The sequence below is a fragment of the Quercus lobata genome, chromosome 7 (genome assembly GCF_001633185.2).
Source record: "Quercus lobata isolate SW786 chromosome 7, ValleyOak3.0 Primary Assembly, whole genome shotgun sequence".
Lineage (NCBI taxonomy): Eukaryota > Viridiplantae > Streptophyta > Magnoliopsida > Fagales > Fagaceae > Quercus > Quercus lobata.
Window position 1 is genome coordinate 6,253,504 of NC_044910.1, and position 27,964 is coordinate 6,281,467.

At 36.6% G+C, this 27,964-nt stretch overlaps 2 protein-coding genes and 1 pseudogene across 5 annotated transcripts; 1 reads left to right on the top strand and 2 right to left on the bottom strand.

The window, feature by feature from the left end:
* Positions 1 to 803: 803 nt before the first annotated feature.
* LOC115951458 lies at positions 804 to 10,076 on the top strand (annotated as a pseudogene).
* Positions 10,077 to 19,211: 9,135 nt separating this feature from the next.
* Positions 19,212 to 27,558, bottom strand: LOC115952927 (disease resistance-like protein DSC1). Of its 4 annotated transcripts, XM_031070287.1 has the most exons (10): positions 27,498 to 27,558; positions 26,779 to 27,309; positions 25,417 to 26,515; positions 25,029 to 25,304; positions 23,466 to 24,938; positions 22,612 to 23,401; positions 20,125 to 20,198; positions 19,971 to 20,046; positions 19,531 to 19,875; positions 19,228 to 19,400 (listed from the first exon to the last, which is right to left on the bottom strand). In XM_031070287.1, the coding sequence occupies exons 5-7, from the start codon at positions 24,723 to 24,725 to the stop codon at positions 20,134 to 20,136; spliced, it is 2,115 nt and encodes a 704-aa protein (XP_030926147.1). In that variant the 5' UTR covers positions 24,726 to 24,938; positions 25,029 to 25,304; positions 25,417 to 26,515; positions 26,779 to 27,309; positions 27,498 to 27,558; the 3' UTR covers positions 19,228 to 19,400; positions 19,531 to 19,875; positions 19,971 to 20,046; positions 20,125 to 20,133. The 4 variants fall into 4 exon arrangements, with proteins under 4 accessions (XP_030926149.1, XP_030926146.1, XP_030926148.1 ...); XM_031070289.1 differs by having other exon boundaries at positions 19,212 to 19,848; XM_031070286.1 differs by having other exon boundaries at positions 19,212 to 19,875.
* Positions 25,296 to 27,287, bottom strand: LOC115951459 (TMV resistance protein N-like). The gene is made up of 4 exons (XM_031068664.1): positions 26,779 to 27,287; positions 25,735 to 26,515; positions 25,417 to 25,653; positions 25,296 to 25,304 (listed from the first exon to the last, which is right to left on the bottom strand). Exons 1-4 carry the CDS (start codon positions 27,285 to 27,287, stop codon positions 25,296 to 25,298), a joined length of 1,536 nt encoding a protein of 511 aa, XP_030924524.1.
* Positions 27,559 to 27,964: the final 406 nt, after the last annotated feature.

The window sequence follows — 27,964 nt, forward strand, 5'->3', positions numbered from 1 at the left end:
GGTGGCTTAGTTGCTAGTTGCTTGTGTGTGGGCTTGGTTGCTTGTGTGTAAGGCAAGACTAGGCAGCATGAGGATGTGCAACAGATGTTGTGTGCAAGGTATTGGGCTGGTGGGTGCTAACTAAATGCATGGACAGATGTTAGTAGGCTGATGGTAGTTACTTGATGTATGCTACATGTGGGCATGCTATGTGGGCTATGTTGTCTAATGGGGGGAGGGCTTGGGCACGGGCCAAGCCTCCCAAAACGTGGGGAAACATGCTATGTGGATTGCTAGAGGATGGGCAAAAGCCCCATGATCTACTGAGACATGGGCTGTGCATGTGCACTGTGTGTAGTGGCAATTATAAGTAGTTATCAAGTAGTTCCTTGTTGTGTAGAGGCTGAAAATGTGGAGAGCAAAACAAGACAACATCAATTCAAGGTGTTCTAAGTCAGACCTAAGTGGTAGATTGTCCAAGACCTAGGCAATTACTAAGCAATAACTGCCATAGCAATTATTTCTGTGTATATGACTCTAATGTTGTTGGGGGTGTTAATAGCAGTGTATTTGCCATAAGGATATTTCTATGTATTTTCTCCAGACTTGTAAAGGGTTTCCTTTGTACTCAAGATTAAGTAATAAAGAATGGGGGTGGGTTTCCTCTAAAGATAATGTGTGCTGTGTGTGTGAGTTCCTATATAATCTGTTCTAAGTGTTTCCTACGATGTGTGTGTGGTGTTGGCTAAGACTAAGTTAGGGACTTAGGGTCATCACAGGTAGAAAATTGAGTGAATTTTTAACCCTATGATAGTGTGTTAGGTATGGGATTCCACACTGCCATGAGGTACCCTAAGAACTTAGTAGAGAATCCTAGTTGGTGGTTTAGTGTCACATTTGATAGAGAAAGGTTTGATGATAGGCATGTAAATAAGTTGCATTTGTTTATTGAAGAGAAAACAAAAAATGGTTTATTTATTGGTATTATAAAGTGATTGTTTGAGTGTGAGGTGGTGGGAATTGAATTACGTGGTTGTTACTTAGGTAGGGCGTTTCCTTAAGAAAACGGGTTGTGTTTGATTTTGATTAATATTTACTTTAATGGATTTGATAAATAAATTCAAGATATGAACCTTCAGAAAAGTCAAGAGAATCCAAAGTTTAAATTGGAGCAGCTTGTTTAGATGTTTGGCCTGTTTTATAAGCCAGTAAAGATGTATGAGGTCAGGATTTGGATGAAATATTAGTGATAAAGTTGGGGTTGAAGATGTTGACCATGGAATTTAAGAATTGGGTTTTGAAATATTTAGAAGGCAAGTTGGATTTAAGTGTGGATAAAATGAAGATGGCAATTCATAGTGCGGTATTTGAGAACATTAGTTTTCTAGAATGGAACTAAAGGTGGTTCCACCTTCAGTTTCGCATCCTCTCATGACAGAGAAAGCAATAGGCCATGGAAGAAGTACCTTAGGTAGAATGAAGTTATAGCTTTAGAATTTAAAAATGCCAGAGAGAGGAAAAGAAAGATAATGGGGATGAAGATTGTTAGGTTCTAAAGTTTAGAACTTTATGTATTTAGAACTTTAATGTATTGTTCGCAAACCATGATCAAAACAATGTGATTAGAAGTGTATAAACTAGCTCAAAGTTGTGTGTCAATGTAAAGTGGGAATCGAGTTAAAGCAGGAAGCATTGTGCCTTTCGGCCTGGCTCGATCGATCGAAGCTTAGGCTCGACCGATCGAAGCTTGGGCAGAATGCTTTTCTGCAGATTCGTCCAACTCAGCCCTATTGGTTTTAAAACGTTTTTAGGGTTTCTTATTTGTCCTAAGTATAAAAGGCAAACCCTAGCCACGTTTTAGTGTTGCTCATATTTGCGATTTGTGTAAATCTCTTGTGAGATCTAGAGGAGCTTTCTTTTACACAAACTTAGGATTTTCAAGGAGGAGATATTTTCTACGCCTTGATGATCAATTCTGTTGCTGCCATTGAAGTTTAAAGAAAACACAAGCGAGTGTGCTTGTAGCTGGTGGTGAATCCAAGAAAGAAGGAGTTCGTGGATTCGGAGCATGCACGTGGTTGTGTTAGTAAGTTCTACTGGTTGGTAGCAATAAGAAGTCGAGCGTGAGAGCTTGTAAATCTTATTGTATGAACTTCGATTCTTTCAAGATAGTGGATTCAAGTTTACCTTGAGGATAGCTAGGTTAAATCCTCCCCAGGTTTTTACCGGTTTGGTTTCCTGGGTGATCATATCTTGTGTTATTTATTTTCCGTTGCTTTGCATGATTTGATCTTTATTATTGTGATAACCTAGACTTGTTTAATTGGACTAAGTTACAACTTGGCTAATTAACTAGGTTTAATCAATTGTTTAAGGGGTCTAAAAACTGTCAAGTGGTATCAGAGCGGGTAGCTCTTTTGTTGTTGATCCTTTGATCACTGAGCTGATCCTTGACCCCTGTTGTCATGAAACACAGACACTCTCTAGTTATTCCTCCTCACTTTGATAGGAATAATGATGCTTACTTGAAAGTAAGGATGAAAGCATTCCTGAAATCCATTGATGAGAAGGTGTGGAACTCCGTTGAATACGGATGGGAGAAGCCCACTACTCCTGTTAGTGAGTGGGAAACTTCTCAAAAAGAAGCAGCTTCGTTTAATAGTAAGGTTATGAATGCGATTTTTATCGCTATTTCTATGGAGGAATTTAAGAGAATCTCGAATGTTAAGATTGCTCATACTGCTTGGAATATCATCCAGACTGTGCATGAAGGCACAAAGGCTGTCAAAATAAACAAATTGTAGCAATTGACTTCTAAATTTGAAAGTATTAGGATGTCTGATGATGAATCTTTTGATGAATTCTATGCTAAACTGAATGATATTGTTAATTCTGCTTTTAACTTGGGTGAAATCTATAATCAACCTAAAATTGTTAGGAAGATTCTTAGATCCTTGACTGAAAACTTTAGATCTAAGGTGACTGCCATTACTAAAAGCAAGGATGTGGACTCCATCCCTGTTGATGAGCTTGTAAGATCTCTTCAATCCTATGAGTTGGATCTACCAAAAACTACCAAATCCAAATTAATGGCTCTTAAGTCAGTTGATGATATTGAAGGTGGTGGATTTGATGATGAGCTCTCTGCTACAGAGATTGCCTATCTTGCCAAGAACTTTAGAAACTTTCTCAGGAATATCAATAGAAAGGCAAGAGGCACAAACACTGCTGAACCTAGAAATTTTAGGAAGCATGATCTCACTAAGGTTAACAACAATGATAAGCCTAGAGAAAGAGTAGGTCAAGCTTCTAATAATTCCTTTAGCTCTCAGTGTTTTGGATGTCAAGGGTATGGACACATGAAATCTGAATGTCCAACCTATTTGAAGTCTAAGGGTAAGGCTATGGCTGTAACCCTTAGTGATGGTGAAGTTTCTGATTATGAGTCTGATTGTGATGAGGATGGAAACTTCATTATTTTCACTGCTACTGTTGTAGTTGATAAGAGCATATCTGTTGAAGAGAACCCTTTTGATGGGGAACTCTCTAAAGATGCAGATCTTCAAGAGGCCTATAACAAACTTTGCAAAGTTGCTGCAAAGGATGCTATGAATGTTAAACTTGGCCTGAAGAAAATTGAATCTCTTGAGCTTGAAAAGAAAAATTTGCTTGTTAAATTGTTTGATGCTAATGATCTTTTGAACAATGTGAAAACTGAAAACATGCTTTTGCTTGATAAAGTTAAATTTTTGGAACTTGATTTATCTATTGCTAGATCTGCTAGTTCTAAACTTGATCAAATGCTGAGTGTTTAAAAGTCGTCTTCTGACAAAACTGGTTTAGGTTATGTTGATAGCATCTGTGTGTCCGCTCCCCATTCCACTAAGTTTGTTCCTTCATCTTCTTCTTCTGAACCTTCAGTGAGTGAGATAGTGAGTGAATCTGTTAAGCCCTCTATGAGTGAGGTTGCTAAACCCTTAGAAGGTTCATCATCTAGGAAGATTAGGGTTGATCTGAAAGAATCTAAGCCTAAGAAGCCTACCCTATCTAAGGACAAGACACATGATAAACCTGCATGGGTTTGTCACTTTTGTGGAAAGACTGGACACATCCGTCCAAATTGCTACAAGCTGTAAGCTGCTAAGAGAGCAAACAAACCAAAAGTACATGTGCCTCAAGCACTTGATTCTATGGTACTTATTGGTGATTTGGTAAAGGTTTTAAACTTTTATTCCAATCCTGGAGTTGGTAATCGTTTTCAAGTGAATAAAAACTCCAATGCTCGTGGTGCATCTAAAAGGTTTTGGATGCAAAAGACTCGACCTAATTGAGTCTTTCTGACATGGTCCTTGTGTTTCATTGCTCTACCCTTTGTGACCATTGTTCTTTGGTTTTGTTTTTTGTTTTTTTTGTGTTTCTAGGATTTGCATAGCATAACATTCATGCATTTCATTCTAGATGTTTTTTATTTTTATTAAAAAAAAAAAGGAAGAAAAAGGAAGCACATTTTGTTTTGCACTATTCTTCTTGGTTTTTGAGAACAAGGTTGGTCAATTTATTTCACATAACATGTTTTTTGTACCTTGTTTAGTTTTGATGAGCTTATTTGTTACACTTTACTAGTTGAAGATTTGTAGTGCATGTTGTGTGGGAAAGATGTGTATGGTTTTTGATTACTATGTCTTAATCTTGAAGTCACATGTTTTTAAATGTTGGACTTGAACTTTTAGAGAAAGGCATAAATAACCATCTCACCACTGTTCACTAGCCAATCATGAACACCTTAGTGCACATCGTAAGATTTTGTACTCGAGAAAGTGTAGCACATGCACCAAAAGAACATAAGGTGACGCCTCGGTTAAAGTGCTTAATTCTTAAAATCAAAATTGGTGTGTACTATTAGGCTTGATGCCAAACTCACATAACTTAAAATTGGAATGTATATTATGAGGCATGAATGCAAGAAACTTACATGATTGCAAGCTTATGATTTAGGAGATGTGGGAGTTATATGATGTAACTCTTTAGGTGATAGTCTCTTTTAAATTCTTTGTGATGAATTTTGTAGACTTTGTGATTGATTGCTATTCACATATCACCTCACATGTATCTCAAGTTTTTGCTAGTTGCACACACTACACGAGTTACTCTTTGCTAAACATTGTACATGTTATTGTGTGTGTTTATGGTCTGACCAACCAAGTTTTTGCAAATACTTTGAATTATTGTGCAAACTTAATTTGTTGCTTGAAAATTTGTGGCAAATGCAAGAAATTTTGTTTTTGGGAATATTGGGCTTAAAATCCTTGATTTGAAAATCATATCATCTCATACTCACGCATTTTTTATTGCTTTAAGTTAAATCATCTTGTTTTTCAAAAATTGTGTTTTTCCTCAAAAATATGGTGAGCCTCTGCCTGATTCGATTGGTCCATTCTGTTTTTCGACCGATCAAAATTTTTTAAAATTTTTAAAATTTGAGAGAGGGAGTCTCTGTCTGTTTCGACCGGTCGAGGCTAATTTTCGACTGATTGAAACTCGTGAATCAGGTTTTTTAAAAAGCAGAATTAGACTTTTTCAAAGGCACTTTTCAAATAGTTCTTAGCTTTTCTCTCTCTTCGCATTGGCTCTAGGCTCCACCATCCATTTTTTTGTCATTTTCCTTCAAGATTTTTGCAAGGTTTTTGTCCTTGGAAGCCGGTAAGTCCCTTTTGCCCTTCTTTTTCAAGTTTATTTCTTTATTTCATGCATTTTTCATGCATTATCATGGGTATTTTCGGCACTATCAAACATATTGGGGTTTTTGATGATTCGAACCTATTCTTGTGAAATTGATCAATGGGTTTTTTTGCTATGATATTATAATGATGTTCCCTATAGTTTAATTTGATCAATTTTGTGGTTTTTGAAAAATTGAAAATTCTAGGGTTTTGAATTTGATCCGAATTGGGGATTTTGTCAAATTGGCTTAAATTGATGAAATTGGCTTATCCAATTGATGTATTTGGTCATTATTTTTGTTATTATATCATGTGTAATGATCAATTCGTCAATATTTTTCAAATTGCAAGTGGTTTTCCAAATTTTGGGGTTTTTGTGTTAAAAATCTTAATGTTTAAGCCAATTTTGTAATTTGAACTTTTTGGACTGAATTCACTGCATTAGAACATGCATCATGACATTTAAACTTGTTCATGCATCATATAGATTTTGATTCTATATTTTGTTTTTGTGCTAACTTGCAGTCTGCCCTTGGTTTTGGTTTTGTGTTTTTGTTCTTTCGCTCTGTGTTTTGATCCTTATCTTAGCACCATGCCTAGGAAAACTAGAGCCCATAGGACCACTTCCACTTCTCTGAGTTTCCCACTAGGGTTGCGCTGTTTAAGAATGATAAGTGTAGAGAAGCCTATGACACTTTGAACTGTAAGACTAAGATCTGGTCTGAGCGAGCTGTTGTGTTACATGCGCTTCATCCGGCCATTAGGACCAATTTTAAGTCTAGGGATTGGTTGCCTCTCATAGAGATAGATCATCCACCCCGAACCGCCCTGATTAGAGAGTTCTACTTGAACCTCTCTTGCCACATCTATAATTCCAACACCCTAGTTAGGAGTTGGATGCGAGGTGTAGAGTTCACCATTACCCCTCGGGTAGTGGCTGAGGCTCTTGGGGTGTCAGTTGTTCGGGATGCTGACTATCCCTATGATGAGTCACCCTCATTAGACGTTGTCATGTCTTACATCATTCGGTCTTCTATCCAGTGGGGTTTTGATCCTCGGATCACGTCCGCTGAGTTTACCGAGACAACCTATCTCTTCTTTAGGATTGCATGTCATTCCTTGTGGCCTATCTTTCACTTCCACACCATCCCTTTAAAGCGATGTGTGTTTTTGTACGCCTTTGCTTCTAGAGCGTCTATCAGTTTTCCTCACTTGTTCCTTTGTTCTTGGAACGAGGTTCATAGGAGTTCTGCCGTAAGGCATGCACTGATTTATCCTATTTTCATTTATAGGATTTTGCTCTACTTAGGTCTAGATGGTTTTCCGTCTAGTGAGCCTGTTCATGTGATTGCTCCCATAGGTACCACATTTCTTTGTCAGAGGGCTGCTCAGTTGAGAGTTGCTCCTTCTCGTCCTAGAGGTGTGTCATCTAGTGGTGTTCCCCCTCCTCCCTCTTCTACAGGTACTGCTGTTGCTGAGACTTCAGGTGCTGCTGCTGATGCTGATGTTCCTCCACCGACTACTTCGGATGCTTCCGACATTCGTCGCACGTTGGATCATGTCTTGACCGTTCAGGCGGCTCAAGGACAGATTTTGGTGGACGTGCTTGATGAGATCTATGCCTTGCGTGCGGAGTTGGTGCAGTTTAGACCACCTCCCTTTTGATGATGGATGGCTTGTTTGCCCTTTGGCATTCTGTCACAAAAAGGGGGAGTACTTTGTAGGTTTTTTGTTTTCAGGGGGAGTTTATTTGTTTTTGGTTGGAGCTTGTGGAGTTTAGATTGTATCTAGGTGCTTCACTTTGTACTTATGCATTTTTAGCTCTTACCTTGTTTTTTATGGGATATTCATGTTAGGGGGAGTTTTATGTTTTGTTGGTACCTTATTTGTTTCTTGTTTCAAACTGCTTATTGATTTATATTTATGAGTTATTCATTGATATATGTCTTTATTTGTGTGTTATTTGAAATTAAGAAGTTATTTTGTTTACTTGTATTGTTTCCACACATGCGGTTATGCATTTTGTTTAGTGTTTCAGGAAATATACAGGTTAATTCAATTGAGCTGCTGTCTACACTTGCAACTGATGGATATTACTTAGGATTGAATTTGGTTTATGAGCATTATTTTGTAAAGTGCTTTTCATTTTGTAAACTTTGAGCTTCTAAGTTGTGTTTTGTCACGCATTGCCAAAGGGGGAGTTTTTTAGGTTCTAAAGTTTAAGACTTTATGTATTTAGAACTCTAATGTATTGTTGGTAAACCATGATCAAAACAATATGTTTAAAAGTGTTTAAAGCTAGCTCAAAGTTGTGTGTCAATGTAAAGTGGGAATCGAGTTGAAGCAGGAAGCATTGTGCCTTTCAGCCTGGCTCGATCGATCGAAGCTTAGGCTCGACCGATCGAAGCTCGGGTAGAATGCTTTTCTGCAGATTCTTCCAACTCAGCCCTATTGATTCTAAAACATTTTTAGGGTTTCTTATTTGTCCTAAGTATAAAAGGCAAACCCTAGCCATGTTTTAATGTTGCTCATATTTGCGGTTTGTGTAAATCTCTTGTGAGATCTAGAGGAGCTTTCCTTTACACAAACTTAGGGTTTTCAAGGAGGAGATATTTTCTACGCCTTGATGATCAATTCTGTTGCTGCCATTGAAGTTTAAAGAAAACACAAGCGGGTGTGCTTGTAGCTGGTGGTGAATCCAAGGAAGAAGGAGTCCGTAGATTTGAAGCTTGCACGTGGTCGTGTCAGTAAGTTCTACTGGTTGGTAACAATAAGAAGGGAGCGTGGGGGCTTGTAAGTCTTATTGTATGAATTTCGATTCTTTCAAGATAATGGATTCAAGTTTACCTTGAGGATAGTTAGGTCAAATCCTCCCCAGGTTTTTACCGGTTTGGTTTCCTGGGTGATCATATCTTGTGTTATTTATTTTCTGCTGCTTTGCATGATTTGATCTTTATTATTATGATAACCTAGACTTGTTTAATTGGACTAAGTAACAACTTGGCTAATTACCCAGGTTTAATCAATTGTTTAAGGGGTCTAAAAACGGTCAAAGATGTTGCAGCATGTTTTTAAGAAGTTGAAGCAAAGTGATGGGTTTAAATTTGACTTTCAAATTGAAAATGAGGTTCAAGAAATCTTCAGAACTTGGATTGAAGAAGTGGTCCAAAATTTCTTGGTTTTCTTGGAAGAGCATTGGGAATGACATCGGATGCATACAACAGGCGATTTTCTCTCTTTAAGGCACATTAGAGATCAATTACCCCAAGAGCTGGTTAATCCTTATGATAAGTTCCAAGAGCAAGTTGACAAGTATTTGAGTCTGGTATAAGCTAGAAAGGCATTGGAGAAAGAAGAAAAGAGAGTGGAGGAGGAAGAGGAACATAAATATGCTAAAAGTACGGCTGAGGATTTGACGAGGCTGTTGGGCTTTATAGAGCCTAGTTATGTTTGATCCAGTTGACAACCTAACCCGACCTGACTTGAATAATGTTGTGTGGTTTTTAATGGAATATTTTTTTGAGGCTTAGTCCATGGAGCAGAGGCTTGGGCCATTAGGCCCAAGTTGTAGCACTCATGGACAAGCCTCCTAGGAGTATGGGGGCAATACCCTCAGGAAAATTTTTTTTGGCCCGTTTTGTAGCCCATTGTAAATCCTATGTGCAGGATGTAGAAAACGCATTTTTGGTGATTAGGGTTCGTTGTTGTAGTTTTTGAGAGACAGGAAACATTGTATTGCCACACTTTATATTTTTTTTCCTGATAATGGTGAAATCTTTGCATCTCCGTGGACATAGGCAAATTGTCGAACCCTGTAAATATTGTCTTATGAGTGTGATTATTTTTCTTTGGCGTGTGTTTTCTCTATTTTTGTTTCTTAGAGGTTGAGAATTTCGTGTTAATTCCCTACAAAGACGGTGTATGAAAGTTGATGCACCAATTGAACTTGTTAGGAAGGCAGTTAAGATGGTTGGTTTTACAAATAAGATGGGTCACCCTAGGCCAATTAAGTTACTCATTACTCTTTAACATACTGATATTATCAAGTGGTATGCAGGTGTAGGGAGAAGGTGGCTTGATTTCTTCTGTTGCTGTCACAACTTTAAGAGTAGTAAAACTGTAGTAACTTATCACTTGAGGTTCTCTTGCATTTTGACACTAGCAGAGAAGCATGAATCAACCTATTGTGAAGCCACTAAGCATTACACTAAAGATATGAAGGTCTCTAATTTTAATGGAAAAGAAGAAGTGTTTTTCTCCACAGAAAGAGAGGTTAACATGATGGGAGATCAAAATCTTTTGGATCCAAGGCCTGTTGACGGGGCTTTATCTTTGGCTTTGATCAGGTTGGCTTCTGATGAGCCTTCATGCTCCTAATGGGCAGAATGCTACATTGGGGTTATACTAGTGATCTAAAATGTGTACTATGCAGGAAGATCTTGGAATGTAGAGCACACTTGTTCTTTGAGTGCTTTTTCACTAGGAATTTGAAAATAATTAGATTTCAATATATATTTGTACAGGAAAAGAAGTTCAACAGATCATTACATTTGCAGGACCAAAAAAGAAAAAAAAAAGATCTATTCAATAATAAGAGCCATTTGACAGTTAATTTAAATAGCTAACCATTTTGAGTCCTTGACCATTCTAGCAAGAGCCCAGGTGGATGCGAAAGGTGGGACCCTACTTGGCTAATTCTTCAACGTGGCTCTGCTAACTATACCTCTTATTGCCTTTATAGGCTTCAAGCCAAAGGTGACGTGTTTCAATTGTGTTAGGTTCTAAAGACTTAGGATTTTATGTATTTAGAACTCTAATATATATTGTTGGCAAACCATGATCAAAACAAGTTTTTTACTCGTGTTTAGACTTGCTCAAAGTTGGTTCATTTATGTAAAGTTGGAATAAGCTGTTGCAGAAGTTATTTAAGCTTCTCGGCTTGGTTCGATTGATTGAAACTTAGGCTCAATCAATTGAAAATCAAGTCAGAGGCGTTTTCTGTAGAATTCCAACTCAGCCCTAGTTTATTTAAAACGTTTAGGGTTTTCTAATTTGCCCTAAGTATAAAAGGCAAACCCTAGCAACGTTTTAGTGTCGCTCATATTGCTGTTTGTGTAAATCTCTTGTGAGATTTGTGAGGAGCTTTCCTTTACATAAGCTTAGGATTATCAAGAAGGAGATTTGTTCAAGAGTTTGATGATCATTCAGTTGCTTCCATACGAACTTAAAGAAACACAAGCGGGTGTGCTTGTACTTGCTAAAGAATCCAAGAAAGAAGGAGACCTTAGATTCGAAGTTTGCACGTGGTCGTGTCAGTAAGTTCTACTAGTGGGTAGCAATAAGAAGTTGAGCGTGAGGGCTTGTAAGTCTTATTGTATGAACTTTGATTCTTTCAAGATAATGGATTCAGGTTTACCTTGAGGATAGCTAGGTTAAATCCTCCCCAGGTTTTTACCAGTTTGGTTTCCTAGGTGATCATATCATTATATTATTTATCTTTCTGCTGCTTTGCATGATATGATTGTTTGATTGTGATAACCTAGATTTGGAATTTGGACTAAGTAACAATTTGGCTAATTACCTAGGTTAATCCAATTGTGTTTTTAAGGGGTCTAAAAACCATCAAGTGGTATTAGAGCAGGTTACTCTCTTGTTGTTAATCTTTTGATTACTGAGCTGATCCTTGACCCCTGTTGTCATGAAACACGGACACTCTCTTGTTATTCCTCCTCATTTTGATGGGAATATTATGCTTATTGGAAATTAAGGATGAAAGCATTCCTGAAATCGATTGATGAGAGAGTTTGGAACTCCGTTGAATACGGATGGGAGAAGGCCACTACTCCTATTAGTGAGTGGGAAACTTCTCAAAATGAAGCAGCCGCGTTCAATAGCAAGACTATGAATGCTATCTTTAATGCTATTTCTATGGAGGAATTTAAGAGAATCTCTAATGTTGAGGTTGCTCATACTGCTTGGAATATCTTCCAGACTGTGCATGATGGCACAAAGGCTGTCAAAATCAACAAATTGCAGTAGTTAACTTCTAAATTTGAAAGCATTAGGATGTCTAATGATGAATATTTTGATGAATTCTATGCTAAACTTAATGATATTTTTAATTCTGCATATAACTTGGGTGAAATTTATGATCAACCTAAAATTGTTAGGAAGATTCTTAGATCTTTAACTGAAGACTTTAGACCCAAGGTGATTGCCATCACTGAGAGCAAGGATGTGGACTCCATCCCTGTTGATGAACTTGTAGGATCACTTCAATCCTATGAGTTAGACCTACCCAAAACTAGCAAATCCAAATCAATGGCTCTTAAGTCAGTTAATGATGTTAAGGTTGGTGGATTTGATGATGAGCTCTCTGCTACAGAGATTGCTTAACTTACCAAGAACTTTAGAAACTTTCTCAAGAGTAGTAACAGAAGGGCAAGAGATACGAACATTGCTGAACCTAGAAACTTTAGGAAGAATGATCTCACTAAGGTTAACAATAATGATAAACCTAGAGAAAAAGTAGGACAATCTACAAATAATTCTATGGGTCCTCAGTGTTTTGGATGTCAAAGGTATGGTCACATGAAATCTAAATGTTCTACCTATTTGAAGTCTAAGAGTAAGGCTATGGCTATAACCTTTAGTGATGGTGAAGTTTCTGATGATGAGTCTAGTTGTGACGAGGATGGAAACTTCATTGCTTTCACTACTACTACTGTAGTCAATGAGAGCATATCTGTTGAAGAGAACCCTTCTGCTAGGGAACTCTCTGAGGATGCAGATCTTCAAAAGGCCTACAATAAACTTTGCAAAGTTGCTGCAAAGGATGCTATGAATGTTGAACTTGGCCTGAAGAAAATTGAATCTCTTAAGCCTGATAAAAAGAATTTTCTTGTAAAACTATTTGATGCTAATGAACTTTTGAACAATATGAAAACTGAGAATATGTTATTGCTTGATAAAGTTAAATCTTTGGAACTAGATTTATCTGTTGCTAGATCTACTAATTCTAAACTTGATCAAATACTGAGTGTTCAAAAGTCTCCTTCTGACAAATCTGGATTAGGTTTTGTTGAAAGCATCTCTGTATGTGCTCCCCATTCCACAAACTTTGTCCCTTCATCTTCTTCTGAACCTTCTGTGAATGAAATTGTGAGTGAAACTGTCAAATCTCCTGTCAGTGAGGTTGTTAAACCTATAGAAGTTTCACTATCTAGGAAGATTAGGGTTGATCTGAAAGGGTCTAAACCTAAGCAGCCTACCCTTTCTAAGGACAAGTCACATGATAAGCCTGCATGGGTTTGTCATTTTTATGGAAAGTCTATAGACACATTCATCCAAACTATTACAAGCTGCAAGCTGCTAAGAGAGCAAACAAACCAAAAGTACCTGTGCCTTAAGCACAAGATCCTATGGTACTCATTGGTGAATTGGTAAAAGCTTTAAATCTTTATTCCAATCCAGGAGTTGGTAATCATTCTCATGTGAATAAGAACTCCAATGCTCATCATGCATCTAAAAGGTTTTGGATGCAAAAAACTCGAACTAATTGAGTCTTTCTGACATAGTCCTTATACTTTATTGCTCTACCCTTTGTGACTATTGTTCTTTGGTTTTGTGTTTTTTTTTTTTTTTGTTTCTAGGATTTTCATTGCATAACATTCATGCATTTCATTCTAAGTGTTTTTTTTTTAATTAAAAAAAAAAGGAAGAAAAAGGAAGCAAATTGTGTTTTGCACTATTTTTTCTTGGTTTTTGAAAACAAAGTTAGTCAATTTATTTTCACATAACATGTCTTTTGTACCTTGTTTAGCTTGGATGAGCTTATTTATTGCATTTTACTAGTTTGAGCTTTGTAGTGCATGTTGTGCGGGAAAGATGTTTATGGTTTTGATCACTTTGTCTTGATCTTGAAGTCACATGTCTTTGACTGTCGGACTTGAATCTTTAGAGAAAGGCATAAATAACCATCTCACCACTGTTCACTAGCCAATCATGAACACCTTAGTGCATATCGTAAGATTTTATGCTCAAGAAAGTGTAGCACATGCATAAAAAAATAAAAAAATAAAATAAGGTGTAGCCTCGGTTTAAATGCTAAAATTGGTGTATACATTATTGGACTTAATGTTAAATCTATCAAATAAAATTGGTGTGTACATTATCCCGGCTATTTTAATAAGTTTTTGAAAAATTAAAACTGGTGTGTATATTATGAGGCAAAAATCAAGAACCTTACATGATTGCAAGCTTATGATCTAGGAGATTTGGGAGTTATATGATGTAACTCTTTTGGTAATAGTATCTTTCAAATTCTATGTGATGAATTTTGTAGACTTTGTGTTTAATTGCTATACTCATATCACCTCACATGTAACTTAAGCTTTTGCTAGTTGCACATACTACACAAGTTACTCTTTGCTAAACATTGTACATGTTATTGTGTGTGTCTTTAGTCTGACCAACCAAGTTTGCAAACACCTTGAGTTTTATGCAAAACTGATTTGATGATTGAAAATTTTTGGAGAACGTAAAAATTTTAACTTTTGGAAAATTGGGCTTAAATCCTTGTTTTTGAAAATCATATCATCACATACTCATGCATTTTGTTCATCAATTTCAATGCTTTGAGTTGTTCCTAAATTTTTTTTCAAAAACTGTGTTCTTTTCCTCAAATTTTGTGAGCCTCTGCCAGTTTCGATTGATCTAATCTATTTTTTTTTTTTATCAATCGAAATTCTTTTAAAATTGTTCAAGGAAGCCACTGTTTGTTTCGATTGATCCAATCTGTTTTTAGGTCAATCGAAATTGTTTTGAAATTGTTTTAAAATTTTTGAGAAGTCTCTGTCTATTTCGATCAATCGAAACTCGTGAATTACGTTTTTAAAAAATCAAATTTGACTTGTTCAAATCAGTTTTTCAAAACTTTCTCTCTCTCTCTCCGACTTGGCAAGGCTCCACAGAGAATTTTTTGTCATTTTCCTCCAAATTTTTTGCTAAGTTTCTCTCTCTCTAAGCTGGTATGTCTATATTACCCTTCCTTTTGCATTGATTTTCACATTTTCATGCATTATCTCATGGTTTTTGGGTAATTTTCGAACTATGCACTTTTTGGGTTTTTCGATTAATCAAGCCTTGTTTTATGAATTTGATCAATGGGTGTTGTTGCTACAATGATATATTCATGATCTATGTTGGTTAATTTGATCAATTTGGGGATTTATGAAAAATCAAAAATTCTAGGGCTTGTATTGAACCCGAATTGGGGATTTTGTTCCAATTGGTTTCAATTGATGAAATTGGCTTGTTGAATTGATGAAATTGGTCATTATTTTCTGAAATCTATCTTGTATGATGATCAATTGGTCAATTTGTACAAATTAATCAAGTGGTTTTTCAAATATTTTGGGGTTTTTGTTAGAAACTCTATGCTCAAGCCAAATTTTGTGAACTTGATCTAAATTTGAACTTAATTTCATTGCATTAGGGCATGCATCATGTCATTTAATTTGTTCATGCATTATATAGATTTTTGTTCTATATTTTTGTTGTGCTAACTTGCAGTCTGTCCTTGGTTTTTGTTTTTTTTTTTTGCTTTGTGTCTTGGTCCTTATCCTAGCACCATGCCTAGGAAAACTAGAGCCCATAGGACCCGCTCCACTTCCTCTAAGTCTCTCTCTAGGAGTGAGGTAATTAGGAATGACAAAAGCAGAAAGGCCTTTGAGAAACTGAACTGTAAGCGTAAGATATGGGCTGAGCGTTCTGTGGTTTTAGATGAGGTTGATCCGGCCATTAGGGCAAACCTTGAGTCTAGAGGTTGGTTGTCCCTATTAGAGATAGATCATCCACCCCCGATTGCCTTAATTAGAGAGTTCTTCTCGAATCTCTCTTGCCACGTCTATGATTCCAATACCCTTGTTCGGAGTTGGATACGAGGTATTGAGTTCACCATTACTCCTCGGGTAGTGGCCGATGCTCTTGGGGTTCCGACCGTCAGGGAGCCTGACTATCCTTATGATGAGTCTCCACCCTTAGATGTCATCATGTCATACATCACCGGGTCTTCTATCCAGTGGGGTTCTGATCCTCGGATCACGTCTGCTGAATTTACTAAGACTACCTATCTTTTCTTTAGGATAGCGTGTCATTCTTTGTGGCCTATTTCTCATTTCCACACCATCCCTCTTGAATGATGTGTGTTTTTGTACGCTTTTGTTTCTAGTGCGTCTATCAGCTTTTCACATCTATTCCTTCGTTCTTTGAACTAGGTTCATAGGAGTTTTGCCGTAAGGCATGCACTTATTCATCCTATTTTCATTCACAGGATTTTGTTGTATCTTGGTTTAGATAGTTTTCCTTCTAGTGAGCCCGTTCATGTTGTAGCTCCCATAGGTGCCACCTTTCTTAGGCAGAGAGCTACTCACTTGAGAGTTGATCCTACGCATCCTAGAGGTGCGTCATCTGGTGTCATTCCCCCTCCTCCCTCTTCTACAGTCGCTGATGCCGCTGAGATGTCTGGTGTTGATGCTGCTGATGCTGATGTTCCTCCACCGACTACTTCGGATGATTCAGACATTCGAAGTACGTTGGATCATGTTTTGACCGTTCAAACGGCTCATGGACAGATTTTGGTGGACGTGCTCGATGAGATCTGTGCTTTGCGTGCAGAGTTGGCACAGTTTCGACGATCTTCACTGCCACCTCCTTGTGATGATGGATTTTGATTGCCCTTTGGCATTCTGTCACAAAAAAAGGGTGTACATATTTGAGCACTTGTAGAGTTTTGTCTCCAGGAGGAGAACATTTTTGTTGGTTGGAGCTTGTGGAGTTTAGATTGTATCTAGGTACTTCATATTGTATTTTATCTTTTTAGCTCTTGCCATATTTTTGTTGGGATATTCATGTTAGGGGGAGATATTGTTTTGCTTTATATGTTTCTTGTTTCAACTGCTTATTGATTTATATTTATGAGTTTTTCATTGATATATATGTCTTTATTGTGTGTTGTTTGAAATCAAGAATTTATTTTGTTTACTTGTATTTTCCACACATGCGGTTATGCATTTTGTTTAGTGTTTCAGGAAATATACAAGTTGATTCAATTGAGCCGCTGTCTACACTTGCAACTGAAGGATAGTAGTTAGGATTGAATTTGTTTTTATGAGCATTATTTTTGTAAAGGGCTTTTCTTTGTAAACTTTGAGCTTCTAGTTATGTTTTGTCACGGATTACCAAATGGGGAGTTTGTTAGGTTCTAAAGACTTAGGATTTTATGTATTTAGAACCCTAATGTGTATTGTTGGCAAACCGTGATGAAAAGAAGTTGTTTAGTCGTATTTAGGCTTGCTCAAAGTTGGTTCATTTATGTAAAGTTAGAATAAGCTGTTGCAGAAGTTATTTAAGCTTCTCGGCATGGTTCGATCGATCGAAACTTAGGCTCGATCTATCGAAAATCGGTCAGAGGCGTTTTTCTGCAGAATTCCAACTCAGCCCTAGTTTGTTTAAAACGTTTAGGGTTTTCTAATTTTCCTTAGGTATTAAAAGCAAATCCTAACCACATTTTAGTGTCGCTCATATTGCTGTTTATGTAAATCTCTAGTGAGATCTATGAGAAGCTTTCCTTTACACAAGCTTAGGATTATCAAGAAGGAGATTTGCTCAAGAGCTTGATGATCATTCAGTTGTTGCCATAAGAACTTAAAGAAACACAAGTGGGTGTGCTTGTACTTGCTGGAGAATCCAAAAAAGAAGGAGTCCGTGGATTCGGAACTTGCACATAGTCGTGTTAGTAAGTTCTACTGGTGGGTAGTAATAAGAAGTCGAGTGTGGGGGCTTGTAAGTCTTATTGTATGAATTTCGATTCTTTCAAGATAGTGGATTCAGGTTTACCTTGAGGATAGCTAGGTTAAATCCTCTCCAGGTTTTTACCGGTTTGGTTTCCTGGATGATCATATCATTGTGTTATTTATCTTTCCGATGCTTTGCATGATATGATTGTTTGATTGTGATAATCTAGATTTGGAATTTGGACTAAGTAACAACTTGGCTTGTTACGTAGGTTAATCCAATTGTGTTTTTAAGGGGTCTAAAAACCATTAAATTGTACCATATTCTTTCCTAGACAGAGATTTTTCTCCATTATTAATTTGTTGTCCATTCCCATAAAAAAAAAATTTTCTGTCCATTGATATAAAATGAAAGTCTCCAATCACTAGGGCAAAATGCCACTTGTTGGGTACAAAAACAACGCAAATTGCAATTCCCACACTATACCAATTAGAAGGCACTTGTACTTTCAATTCATGGCCCATACATTCATGGTTAAAATATTTTGGAATTTCACTTCCAGGAAGAATAATGCTTAACTTCCCTGGTTGTGTACCACTTTGTCCCTGAAATATACAAAGCAATTTAGAACTTGATGAGAGAGAGAGAGAGAGAGCAACCTGAAGCATGTTATTAACGCTTTGAATATTGTCGACCAATTTGAAGTAGTTGAGAAACATGAATCGCAAATAGGTGCGATCTAACCTAAAAAGATAAAATTCAGTTCTAGCAATCTCTCCAGTGAGGTACAATTGTTTGCAATCAATTTTGGGTATGATTTGAGTTGACAGCTTTTACATTTTTTTGGGTATAAGTAAAAATAATAAAAAAGTTGTGTAATTCGATCATAGTGTTTCTGTGGCTTTTCTATGTTTGTTTATTCCTAGATTAAAGGACAAGAGTGGAGAAGAAACATATTAGGCCCTTTGCATGTGAATGCATGAGTTTCTAAAGCTAAAATTTTAAATTTCTCTTCCTGATTCAACTACAAAATTTTAGTTTTATTGACTTACTTTTAGTACATGGGTTGAATGCCATATAATGGTGTCTTTTGTTTTTGTTTTTGTTTTTTATTTTATTTTATATAATAGGTAATTTAAGGATCATATTATTAATGTTGTTTTCTAAGAGCTGTTTTAAAGAATTATTTCGTGTAGCTATAACAATACTTGTTTTACAATATCCACCTATATGGTTATCCATTTTCAATTTATGTTAAAATGAGATGATATCGTTACATTACCCCACCAAAAAAAAAAAAAAAAAAAAAAAAAAAAGGACTCCACCATTGAAATAAAGAAACAACTAAATATTGTCAATTTGTCTTGCTGATCCAACTTCTCTCAATTGGGATCTCCGAGATTGGTTTCATTGCTGAAGTGCGCAATTTATTGGTCTTTTTTAGTTTTTAATTGTTCGACACAATCAGAAAAGCATCAACAGGCTAAAATTTTAGTCTCTTATTGGAGATTTCAAATGGGTATCTTTGTAAACCTTTTTTTTTTTTTTTTTTTTTTCAAATCCGTTTTGAACTGATTTGTAACACCCTGATACTCATCTTCTGTTTTTTTCCACAATTTTATGTGGTCTGTTTTCTTCTTCTGGCCATTCTTATTCAAAGTAGTAAATATTATAGAAATTTAAAAAAATAAAATGAAAACCTAAGGAGATCTAAAAAACTCCTAAAAATTCCTGAATATTTAGGCTAATATTGTCTTTGATAACATGTCCGGTATCCCACGTGATGCGCAGGTTATTACAAAATCTAACATTGCGCTTACAAAATGCCCCTGAAAGAGAGACAAATTCCACCCCTTTTTCTATGTTCTTCACTTCTTGGAACTTCAATCCTATTCTTTTGCTTACCTTTTAAAAAAACAAAAAAAGAAGAGCATGAATAATTTATTGCTGCATCAAAAACCAACATAACAATGACTCATTTAAAAAATTAAAATAACATTTGCAATGGAGGCTGGTATATCCGGAAGCCATATACATAGGAGCTTCTAAAAACTGGGCTTGAGGTTGGGGCGTGCCAGAGAATGTGCAGAGCAATGTTTGCCTCTCTTCTGGTATGTTAAAATTTGCATGCTCTCATGTCTGTTGCAAGCCATTTCACGTCTTCAACAATGTGCCCTGCTGGTGATGTGCATTTCGCTTGCTCAGCATATTGCATTGATAACCACCAACCAGTCTCCTTCTATGGCAAAATAGATTGCTCATCACACGGACAGTGAATTGATCAGAGTCCTCCGAAGGAAGTATTTCGATTTGGCTGGGACTATTAATGAGATTCCCAACTTTTGCATCCATGCTGTAGTATACTTACTGGACTCAGTATCTGAAAAGTTGTTAATGAAGGAATTTAACAAATATACCCCTCAATTAAATCACATTTATAGCAAAACCCCTTTTGTAAATCATTAATTGACTGACCTGAAAGTCTACACGGTCCCAGTAGTATAAGATGTTGGAAATGCAGAAGTTTCTCCAAACGTTTATAAGAGCATATCTGGACAACATAAAAATTAAAAACCAATATTGAAAATAAGAGTACAAATGAGAAATTGACTCTATGGTTGTCCCATACCCATTTATACTACTCATCATCTCTATTGTCTTTGTCTCTTGCACACCAACAAAGTAACCGAAATATCCATTCTCCTGCATTTTGATTAAAGGGAGATATTAAAATAAGGACTTCGCATGATAGAGAAGAAAATGTCATGGTCCGTGATGATATCTCTGTCAGATGTGATTGGTTCTATTGTTGAAAAAAGACTGCCTTTTTAAACGCCAGTATGTGTTAAACAATATGCCCAATCGAAAATAAAATACGAAGTTCAATATTAATTTTACCCTCATTAACTAAAGAACACTCTTTGATATTCCTATATAACAAGAAAAATGAATTAAAGAGGATTTACAAAGAAAAGGAAATGATACAACAAACATTATAATCTTAATGTATAAAATCAATTTCCAAATTACGCAATCAAAACTATTTCAACCAACATGCTCATGAAGCCAACCAACTCACTGTTATTTGATAAGACCTTCATTCTCTAGTGAATAGATATTTAAACAAACAGAAGTATGTTCTCAATCTATTCTTTTATTTATTTATTTATTTATTGGAAACTTGAAATTTTATTGAATCACAAAAAGCTTTCTATAAAATTTGGGGTCTCCTCAAACCAAGTCAAGTAATCCTGAACATGCTAAGTGTGTTGACTGTTGAGCTAGCGAATGAGCTGGTTTATTGTCATTATGCTTTGTGTTTGAGAAATCTCAGCTCATCGAAACTCTTGCATCCACACACGGGTTCCACTGATAACATTCTGGTTTTCCAATCTTCCCAGATAAAGCATTCCAGACTAACAGAGTCCCCTTCAAAAATAACCTCTTGGACACCTATATCTCTTGCAAAGTGGGCAACGACTTCCATAGCTTTGGCTTCAATTTCCAGTGCAACCAGTGGTCCAAATCTTATTTGAACTGTGAGAATAACTGACTAAGCCATGCCATAAGACTCATTCTCCAAACAGGACAGGGGGCATTAATCTTCATACACATAGCTGCAACAATGTTACCCATTTCATCTCGAATCAGTACACCCACCCCTGCTGTCTTTTCCTCTGTGAACACTGCACCATCCACATTGGTTTTATTCATCCCAGGTTCGGGTGGAGACCTTCACTTCTTCTGCTGCTGTTGCCATAATATTGCATTCCCTGGCTGAACGGAACTCCAATAACAATGAAGTGCCTCTAGCAATGTCAGATCCCCTCCAGCCTCAATTAATTTCTATGCATCCAAATAGCCCAGTTAGTCATCATAATTAATTCGATCACATGGGCTTTGATCTTATCATCCTGAACCACTCTCCAAAACACATTAGTAAAATCCTCTTCATCAGAAATCATTATGTGGCCAAGATTACAGCTGGTCCATATTTCTCTAGCCATTCTGCAACAACAAAAGACATGACCAGTAGACTCCTGAGCCTTCCCACATCCCTCTCAGACCCCATCAGTAGATAAATGATGCTGTAAATGGTTTAGTTTTGTAGGAAGAATGTTCTTGCATGAATGTCGCATGAAATTCTTAACTTTCCCAGATACAGAGATACTTCAGCTTTCCAAACTCGCTTCCACAGCTTCATTGTGTTCACCTTGTAAGAGCTCTTGCCTCTGTTAGTGGAATAGTGCATCCATGGCCACTTTATATGCACTATTCATAGTGAATTTTCAGCTGGTGGTAGCAGCCTATATCAACTTGTCCTCTGTCATATACAGGGCATAGGCAGATTCCTAAAATGGTATCATCCTCATGATCCATGAAAGATCTTCTCACCACTTTACTCTTCTATGTTCCATCCTCCCCATTAATTAGATCACAAACCTTAGCATCCACTGGGAGGTTTTTTTCTTCTCTTTTTTTTTTTTTTTTTTGGGGGGGGGGGGGGTTGTTTGGGGGATGGGGTTGTGTGGGGTTGGAGGATTACATTATATCGGGATGGGAATCCATTTATCATGCCACATGCTAATGCATCGCTCATTATGACCCAAATTAGCATACAGAAAATCACCATTCCGAAAGTACTTTCCTCAGAATACTTTATAGAAAAATGAGTTCATTTTTTTTTTTTTGGGAGTTTCCACCCTTGCTTAGCCAACAAAGCCAAGTTAAAGGCATGTAAATCTTTAAACCCCATCCCTCCTCTCTCCTAAGGAGCACATAACTGGTCTCAACTATGCCAAGTCATTCTCTTTTCATCCTTTTTTTTTACCCTGCCAAAAATTCCTTAGACAATAACTTATCCATCCAACCAACAAGTTTATTGGAAACTGTCTCCTTTAGTTGTTGAAATGTATTCCTTTTGGAAAGGCATAATTGTCTTTGACATTTGGAAGAATATATGTTAAACCAAACATGCATTTTATGTTTTTCTAAGTTCACTGATAATATGAGGAAAGCACAATGCTTTGAAGTTAACATTTTGAAAAAATGCTAATATATGTCCCAAAATGATGACTTGTAAATTGTAATAGTAACAAGAAAGATGATGACTTACTGAAGTAAAAAATTTCCCTTTGACTAGAATCCTCAGAATCAGCCATAAATCTTCCGAGTCTATGAATCCTCTCTGGCTGTGGTTCCTCATCAGAGTAGCCTTTTCTGCTAGGTCCAGCCCCATCATCCCCGTCATTGCTTCGCTTATTTCTGAAACCTTCTGCAGCTGAATTGGAATGATCATTATGGAGATCACCCAGATCCTCATAGAGCATACTGTTGCTGCTACATTGTGCCATAGTTTGATTGGGATCCTCGATGTCTTGCTTGTATACCAAATGGAACCCAACTTTTTCCACCTCATATTCTGGGAAAGATATTTCAATCTCAAATTGATGAGCTCCATTCACATCAATTTGACTAAATGTTTCTCCCCAATTGGAGCCAGAATAGTGAGTGGACAAATAGAGCAACCAAAGGTGAGGTGATTCAACTTTACCATAATTTGTCATAAATCCAGAGTCTAGCATGGTAGGTGACTCAAATTTACCATAATTTATTGCAAAATCAGATTTTACTGGAACTGCCCCTCGAAATCCATGTACCTCAAAGGCACAACTGCTTTGATATGACCCGTTGGGTACAAAAACAATGCACAACGCAATTCCCATCAGCTCATCACACCCACAAGACGGCACTTGTAGTTGTATCTTCCATGTATGACCTGTCAACACTTGAAGCTTACTTCGAGGGGGACTTTTCAAAATAAACCTTGCAGGGCTAAACCCTTTTGGAATTTCACCTCCAGGAATAATAATCTCTAACATGTTTGGTAGTCTACCACTTTGTCCCTGAAAAAAACAAAGCATAATGTTTGTGAGTGAGACAAAGAGATAGAGAGAGAGAGAGAGAGACCTGAAGCATGTTACTTCCACTTTGAATATTGTCAACCAATTTGAAGCAGTTGAGATACGTGAAAAGCAAACGGGAGGGACATGACCTAAGAGGATGATTTTGTAGTTCTGGCAATCTCTCCAGTGAAGTACAATTGTTTGCAATTACGAATACAATAGTTGATGGAACATTTTCCAATGATTGAAGCCTTTTGCAACCCTCTAAATGGAGTGTTTGAAGGTTAGAGAGTTGAGAGATGCCTTTAGGAAGGGAAACAAAATTATTTCCACATAGATTTAAGCGTGCTAAAGAAGACAAGTTGCCAATATCATTGGGGATTGACGAAAGATCGCAGTCACAAAGATCTAAGTATATTAAGGAATGCAGACCTGATAATGAAGGCAATAACAAGCCCACAGCAATATGACTCGTTGGCATGGAATTAAATGAAAATAATGTTTCTTTCAATCCATGGACAAGAAGTTCTTTGAGATTTTTAAGGAGAACAATGGAGGAAGGAACTTCTTTTATAGAAGTTCCACTCAAATCAAGGAACTCCAAACCTTCAACATTCCCCAAATTCTCTGGCAACCTGTCAAATTTTGAGCATCCAGAAAGATCAAGAGAATTAAGCAACTTCAAACAACAAATGGTGCTAGGAAGACACACAAGGTTTTTACAATTTTTTAGAGACAATAAAGTAAGGCTTGTCAAATGTTCAATCGATGAAGGCAGCTCTTTAATAGCTGTTCCACTCAAATCAAGCTTCTCCAAACCTTCAACATTCCCTAGGTTCTCTGGCAAGTTGTCAAATTTTGAGCATCCGACAAGATCAAGAGAATTACCCAACTTCAAACTAAAAATGGAGTTAGGAAGACACACAAGATTTTTACATTTATTAAAAGTTAGTAAAGTAAGGCTTGTCATATGTTCAATTGATGAAGGGAGCTCTTTTATAGCTGTTCCACTCAACTTAAGCACCTTTAGACCTTTGACATTCCCTAGGTTCTTTGGCAATTTGTCAATTTTTAAGCACCAAGAAAGATCAAGAGATTCAAGCGATTTCAAACTACAAATGGCGCTAGGAAGACACACAAGATCATCACAATATGCTAGAGATAGTGAAGTCAAGCCAATCAAGCCTTCAATTGATGAAGGTAGTTCCTTAATACCAGTGCCATCCAATTTCAGCTCTTGCAAGCATCCCATGTTTCCAACAAATTCTGAAATTTTCTCGATGTCAAAGCAACCAGAAAGTTCAAGAGTCACGAGTGACTCCATTTCAAACTTTCTTGGAAGACAACTTAGTTTTCGACAACGTCTTAGATCAAGAAGAATAAGTTTTTTTAGAATCCCAATGGATGAGTGAAGCTCGTGTAACTTTGTGCAATTTGACAAAACTAATTTCTCAAGATTTGGCACTCTGGTGAAGTCAGGGGTTATGATTAGGTTTAAGGAGCTAGCCAAATCAATGAACTTCAACTTGTCAAAATTCTGATAAAAGAAGAAGAAAAAAAGTTAGAATAATTAGTTTCCTAGTGTTCGTTTATTGTGATTTAAAAGCAAAGTTGTTAACAAGCTTACCTTTATTCCTATCCAAAGATGTTCAATTTTGCTCTATTGTAAACAAAGTTGAACAAGCTCATCTAGCTGGAAACTTGATGGCAAAGATTTTGAATGATATGAAATCCAATCAAGAATTCTTAAATCATTAGGAAGATGTGTGGGGACACGGTGAATGCCACAAATTCTAAGAAATTTAAGATTCTCCATCTTCAAAAAGGCCTTAGGGTTCCAACGTGCCTCTTTTTCTTCATTATAAGTACTTAAAATATCCATGGCTTGAATTGCTTATGTTCCCTAATAATCATGCAAAATTGCAAAATATATTATTAGCATAACAATTCAAATTTGAAATTTGTTGAACAAAAAGATAGGGGAAAGAGATCAAATTCTCTACTTAAACTCCTACCTTATTTTTTTCTAACACTTTGTCAATGTCGTTATAAACCCATAGTCTACTCCGCTTCCCAGGATCATCAAGGCACTCTTGAAAAACTAGGTTCCTACCCATTTCTTCAAGTAAGTCATGCATCCACACCATATCGTCATACATAATTTTTAAGAGAGATTTATCAATGAGTTCCTCCAATCCAAGAACAGGGTAAAGGCCAAGAATATCTAGTTTTTCTACTACATGATCTTTCTTCTAATGATTAAAAAAGCATGCAATATGCAAGAATATTTCCTTTTGTGGCTTTTGTAGTCCATCAAAACTTATTTGAAGTACTTGGAGAATTACTTCCTCAGGAAATTCTTTGAGTCTCTCTAACACAATTTTCCATTCGACACTACTTTTTCCAAACAAAAAAGAACCCAAAACCTCAAGAGCTAAGGGAAGGCCACCAGCATACTTCAAAAAATGATTAGAGAGCTCTATATAATCATCAAGTACATGCTTTTTTCTAAAAGCTTTCGAGCAAAAAAGCTGAAGAGCATTTTCATCATTCAATCCTTTAACTTCATATATTGTATCCACTCCATGTGCCTCCAACACATGCTTATCTCTTGCTGTTATGATAATTCTAGTGCCGGGACCAAACCAATCATGCTCCCCAGATAACATTTTTAATTGTTTCGATTTATCTACATCATCAAGAACAAGAAGAATCTTTTTACGACTTAACCTACTCTTGATCTTGAGAACTCCGTCATACTCCTCTTCTATTTTCAAATCCTTATCCTTCAAAATGTCATCAATAATTTTCTGTTGTAGTGGAACACAACCATAATTTTCAAAATTTTTCCTAACATCCTCAATAAAACCACGAGCTTCAAATTCTTTAGAAACCATATGATAAACAACTCTAGCAAGAGTAGTCTTACCCATTCCCCCCATAGCCCAAATTCCTATGAAGCGAACATCATTTGACCCTACAGCTAAACACGACTCCAATTCCACCACTGGAGAGTATATTCCTACTAGGTCTTTGGTAATATATGGGAATGCATCATATTTCAAGTTAAGTGATATGCATCCCACAATTTCTTGGATATCTTGTGACTCAGGCCTGCAATTAAGAAAGTTCAATATACATTGAGTTTGAACCACCTATAGGTAACAAAAAAACAAACAAACAAAAAAAATACATACTTAATGTGCAATTCTGTTGACTGAAAGAAAAAAAATATGCGATCAGGACAAAATCGAAAGATGTACAACGAAACATGTAAATAGATCTACTTATAAGGTTCCAAATAGAGTCAATAAGTTATATATTTGAAGTGAGTCATTTGAATATTTAAAATAAATAAATATGCCAAGTTGTGTTACCTAGTATCCTTTAAATGCCATCCAGCGAGGTTGCCCACTTGTCTCAGAGCAACTCTCCATTTCTCGACCCTCTCTTTGTTCTCCTTTTTTTCATATTCAACAAAAGGCTGTTCAAAAGTTTTCCTTTGTTTTCGTACATCAGATGGATCGACATAATGAAAAACAGGCAAAACTGTCATTCCCTTCTCTTCCTTGCAAAAAATGATGTGTGCAAGTTCATCCAAGCACCAAGTTGAAGATGCGTAGTCTTTTGAGAGAATGATTACAGCAAATTTGGATTCTTTTATGGCTTCCAACAACTCTGGTCCAATGGCTTTCCCTTTCTTAAGTTCTTCGTCGTCTCTAAAAGTGTGAATGCCTTTGCCTTTCAAAGCATTAAACAGATGATCCATAAAATTGTTGCGGGTGTCCTCGCCTCTGAAACTGAGGAAGACGTCATACTTCCTTTGAGCAGTAGAAGAAGAAGAAGAAGAACTTGGGAAAGAGGACGAGTCAGCTTCCATGCCCATTAAAGCCACTGGATATATAGATCTACATGTCCCAAAAAAAAAAAAAAAAAATCAATTAGAAGTTTAGAACTGAAGAATGATTAAAATAATAATAATAAATATGAAAAAATAAGAAACTATTCGACTCCCAGCCTGAATTGAGCTCGTGGATTTTGAAAGTTCGTCGAATCGGAGAGAGTTGGAATTGAATCTATGAGAGAAATGGAATACCTTTTGGAACGCAGAGACTACTACTACTTGGAAGTGGCCTTCTTTTTGAGAAATGTGACTTGTGAAGTGGTGTGGGAAATTTCCTGGAAACTTCTTCGTTTTTCAAGATTCGAGAATGTACAGTTGTCGACCCGACCCCATGTGACTGTGAGAGTCATCATAGGAGTCTATTCTACACCATAGCTTTTTTTATCAGCTAAAAGTTCTTTTTAATTTTTATTACCCATTGCTTTTTTCACATTTACATTTCTTTTTGAACAGTAGAGGCTAGAGAGTTTATTTATAAAACCAATATAAAAACGTAATTTACAAAACAAATAAAAAAGTTTGCTATTTGCGAAAATCTGGCCAGCTACTATCTCCAATTTCGAACACAGGCACAATTTCAAAATCCAAAATTTCCACTTCTCTCTTCTCAATTCACATTGTCTCATGCTTATTCACCTCAGAAGAATAAAGCCACTTGA

Coding starts and splice junctions, on each gene's coding strand:
- LOC115952927 (XM_031070288.1), bottom strand. CDS start 24,725: ATGGAGTCACTCGTGACTCTTGAACTTTCTGGTTGCTTTGACATCGAG. Junction 23,402..23,465: donor GTGGAAGTAACATGCTTCAG/GTCTCTCTCTCT, acceptor TGTTTTTTTCAG/GGACAAAGTGGTAGACTACC. Junction 20,199..22,611: donor AAGGGAAATTTTTTACTTCA/GTAAGTCATCAT, acceptor ATCAAAATGCAG/GAGAATGGATATTTCGGTTA.
- LOC115951459 (XM_031068664.1), bottom strand. CDS start 27,287: ATGGGCATGGAAGCTGACTCGTCCTCTTTCCCAAGTTCTTCTTCTTCT. Junction 26,516..26,778: donor TGGCATTTAAAGGATACTAG/GTAACACAACTT, acceptor TCTTAATTGCAG/GCCTGAGTCACAAGATATCC. Junction 25,654..25,734: donor CTGAGGAAGTAATTCTCCAA/GTACTTCAAATA, acceptor TTTAATCATTAG/AAGAAAGATCATGTAGTAGA.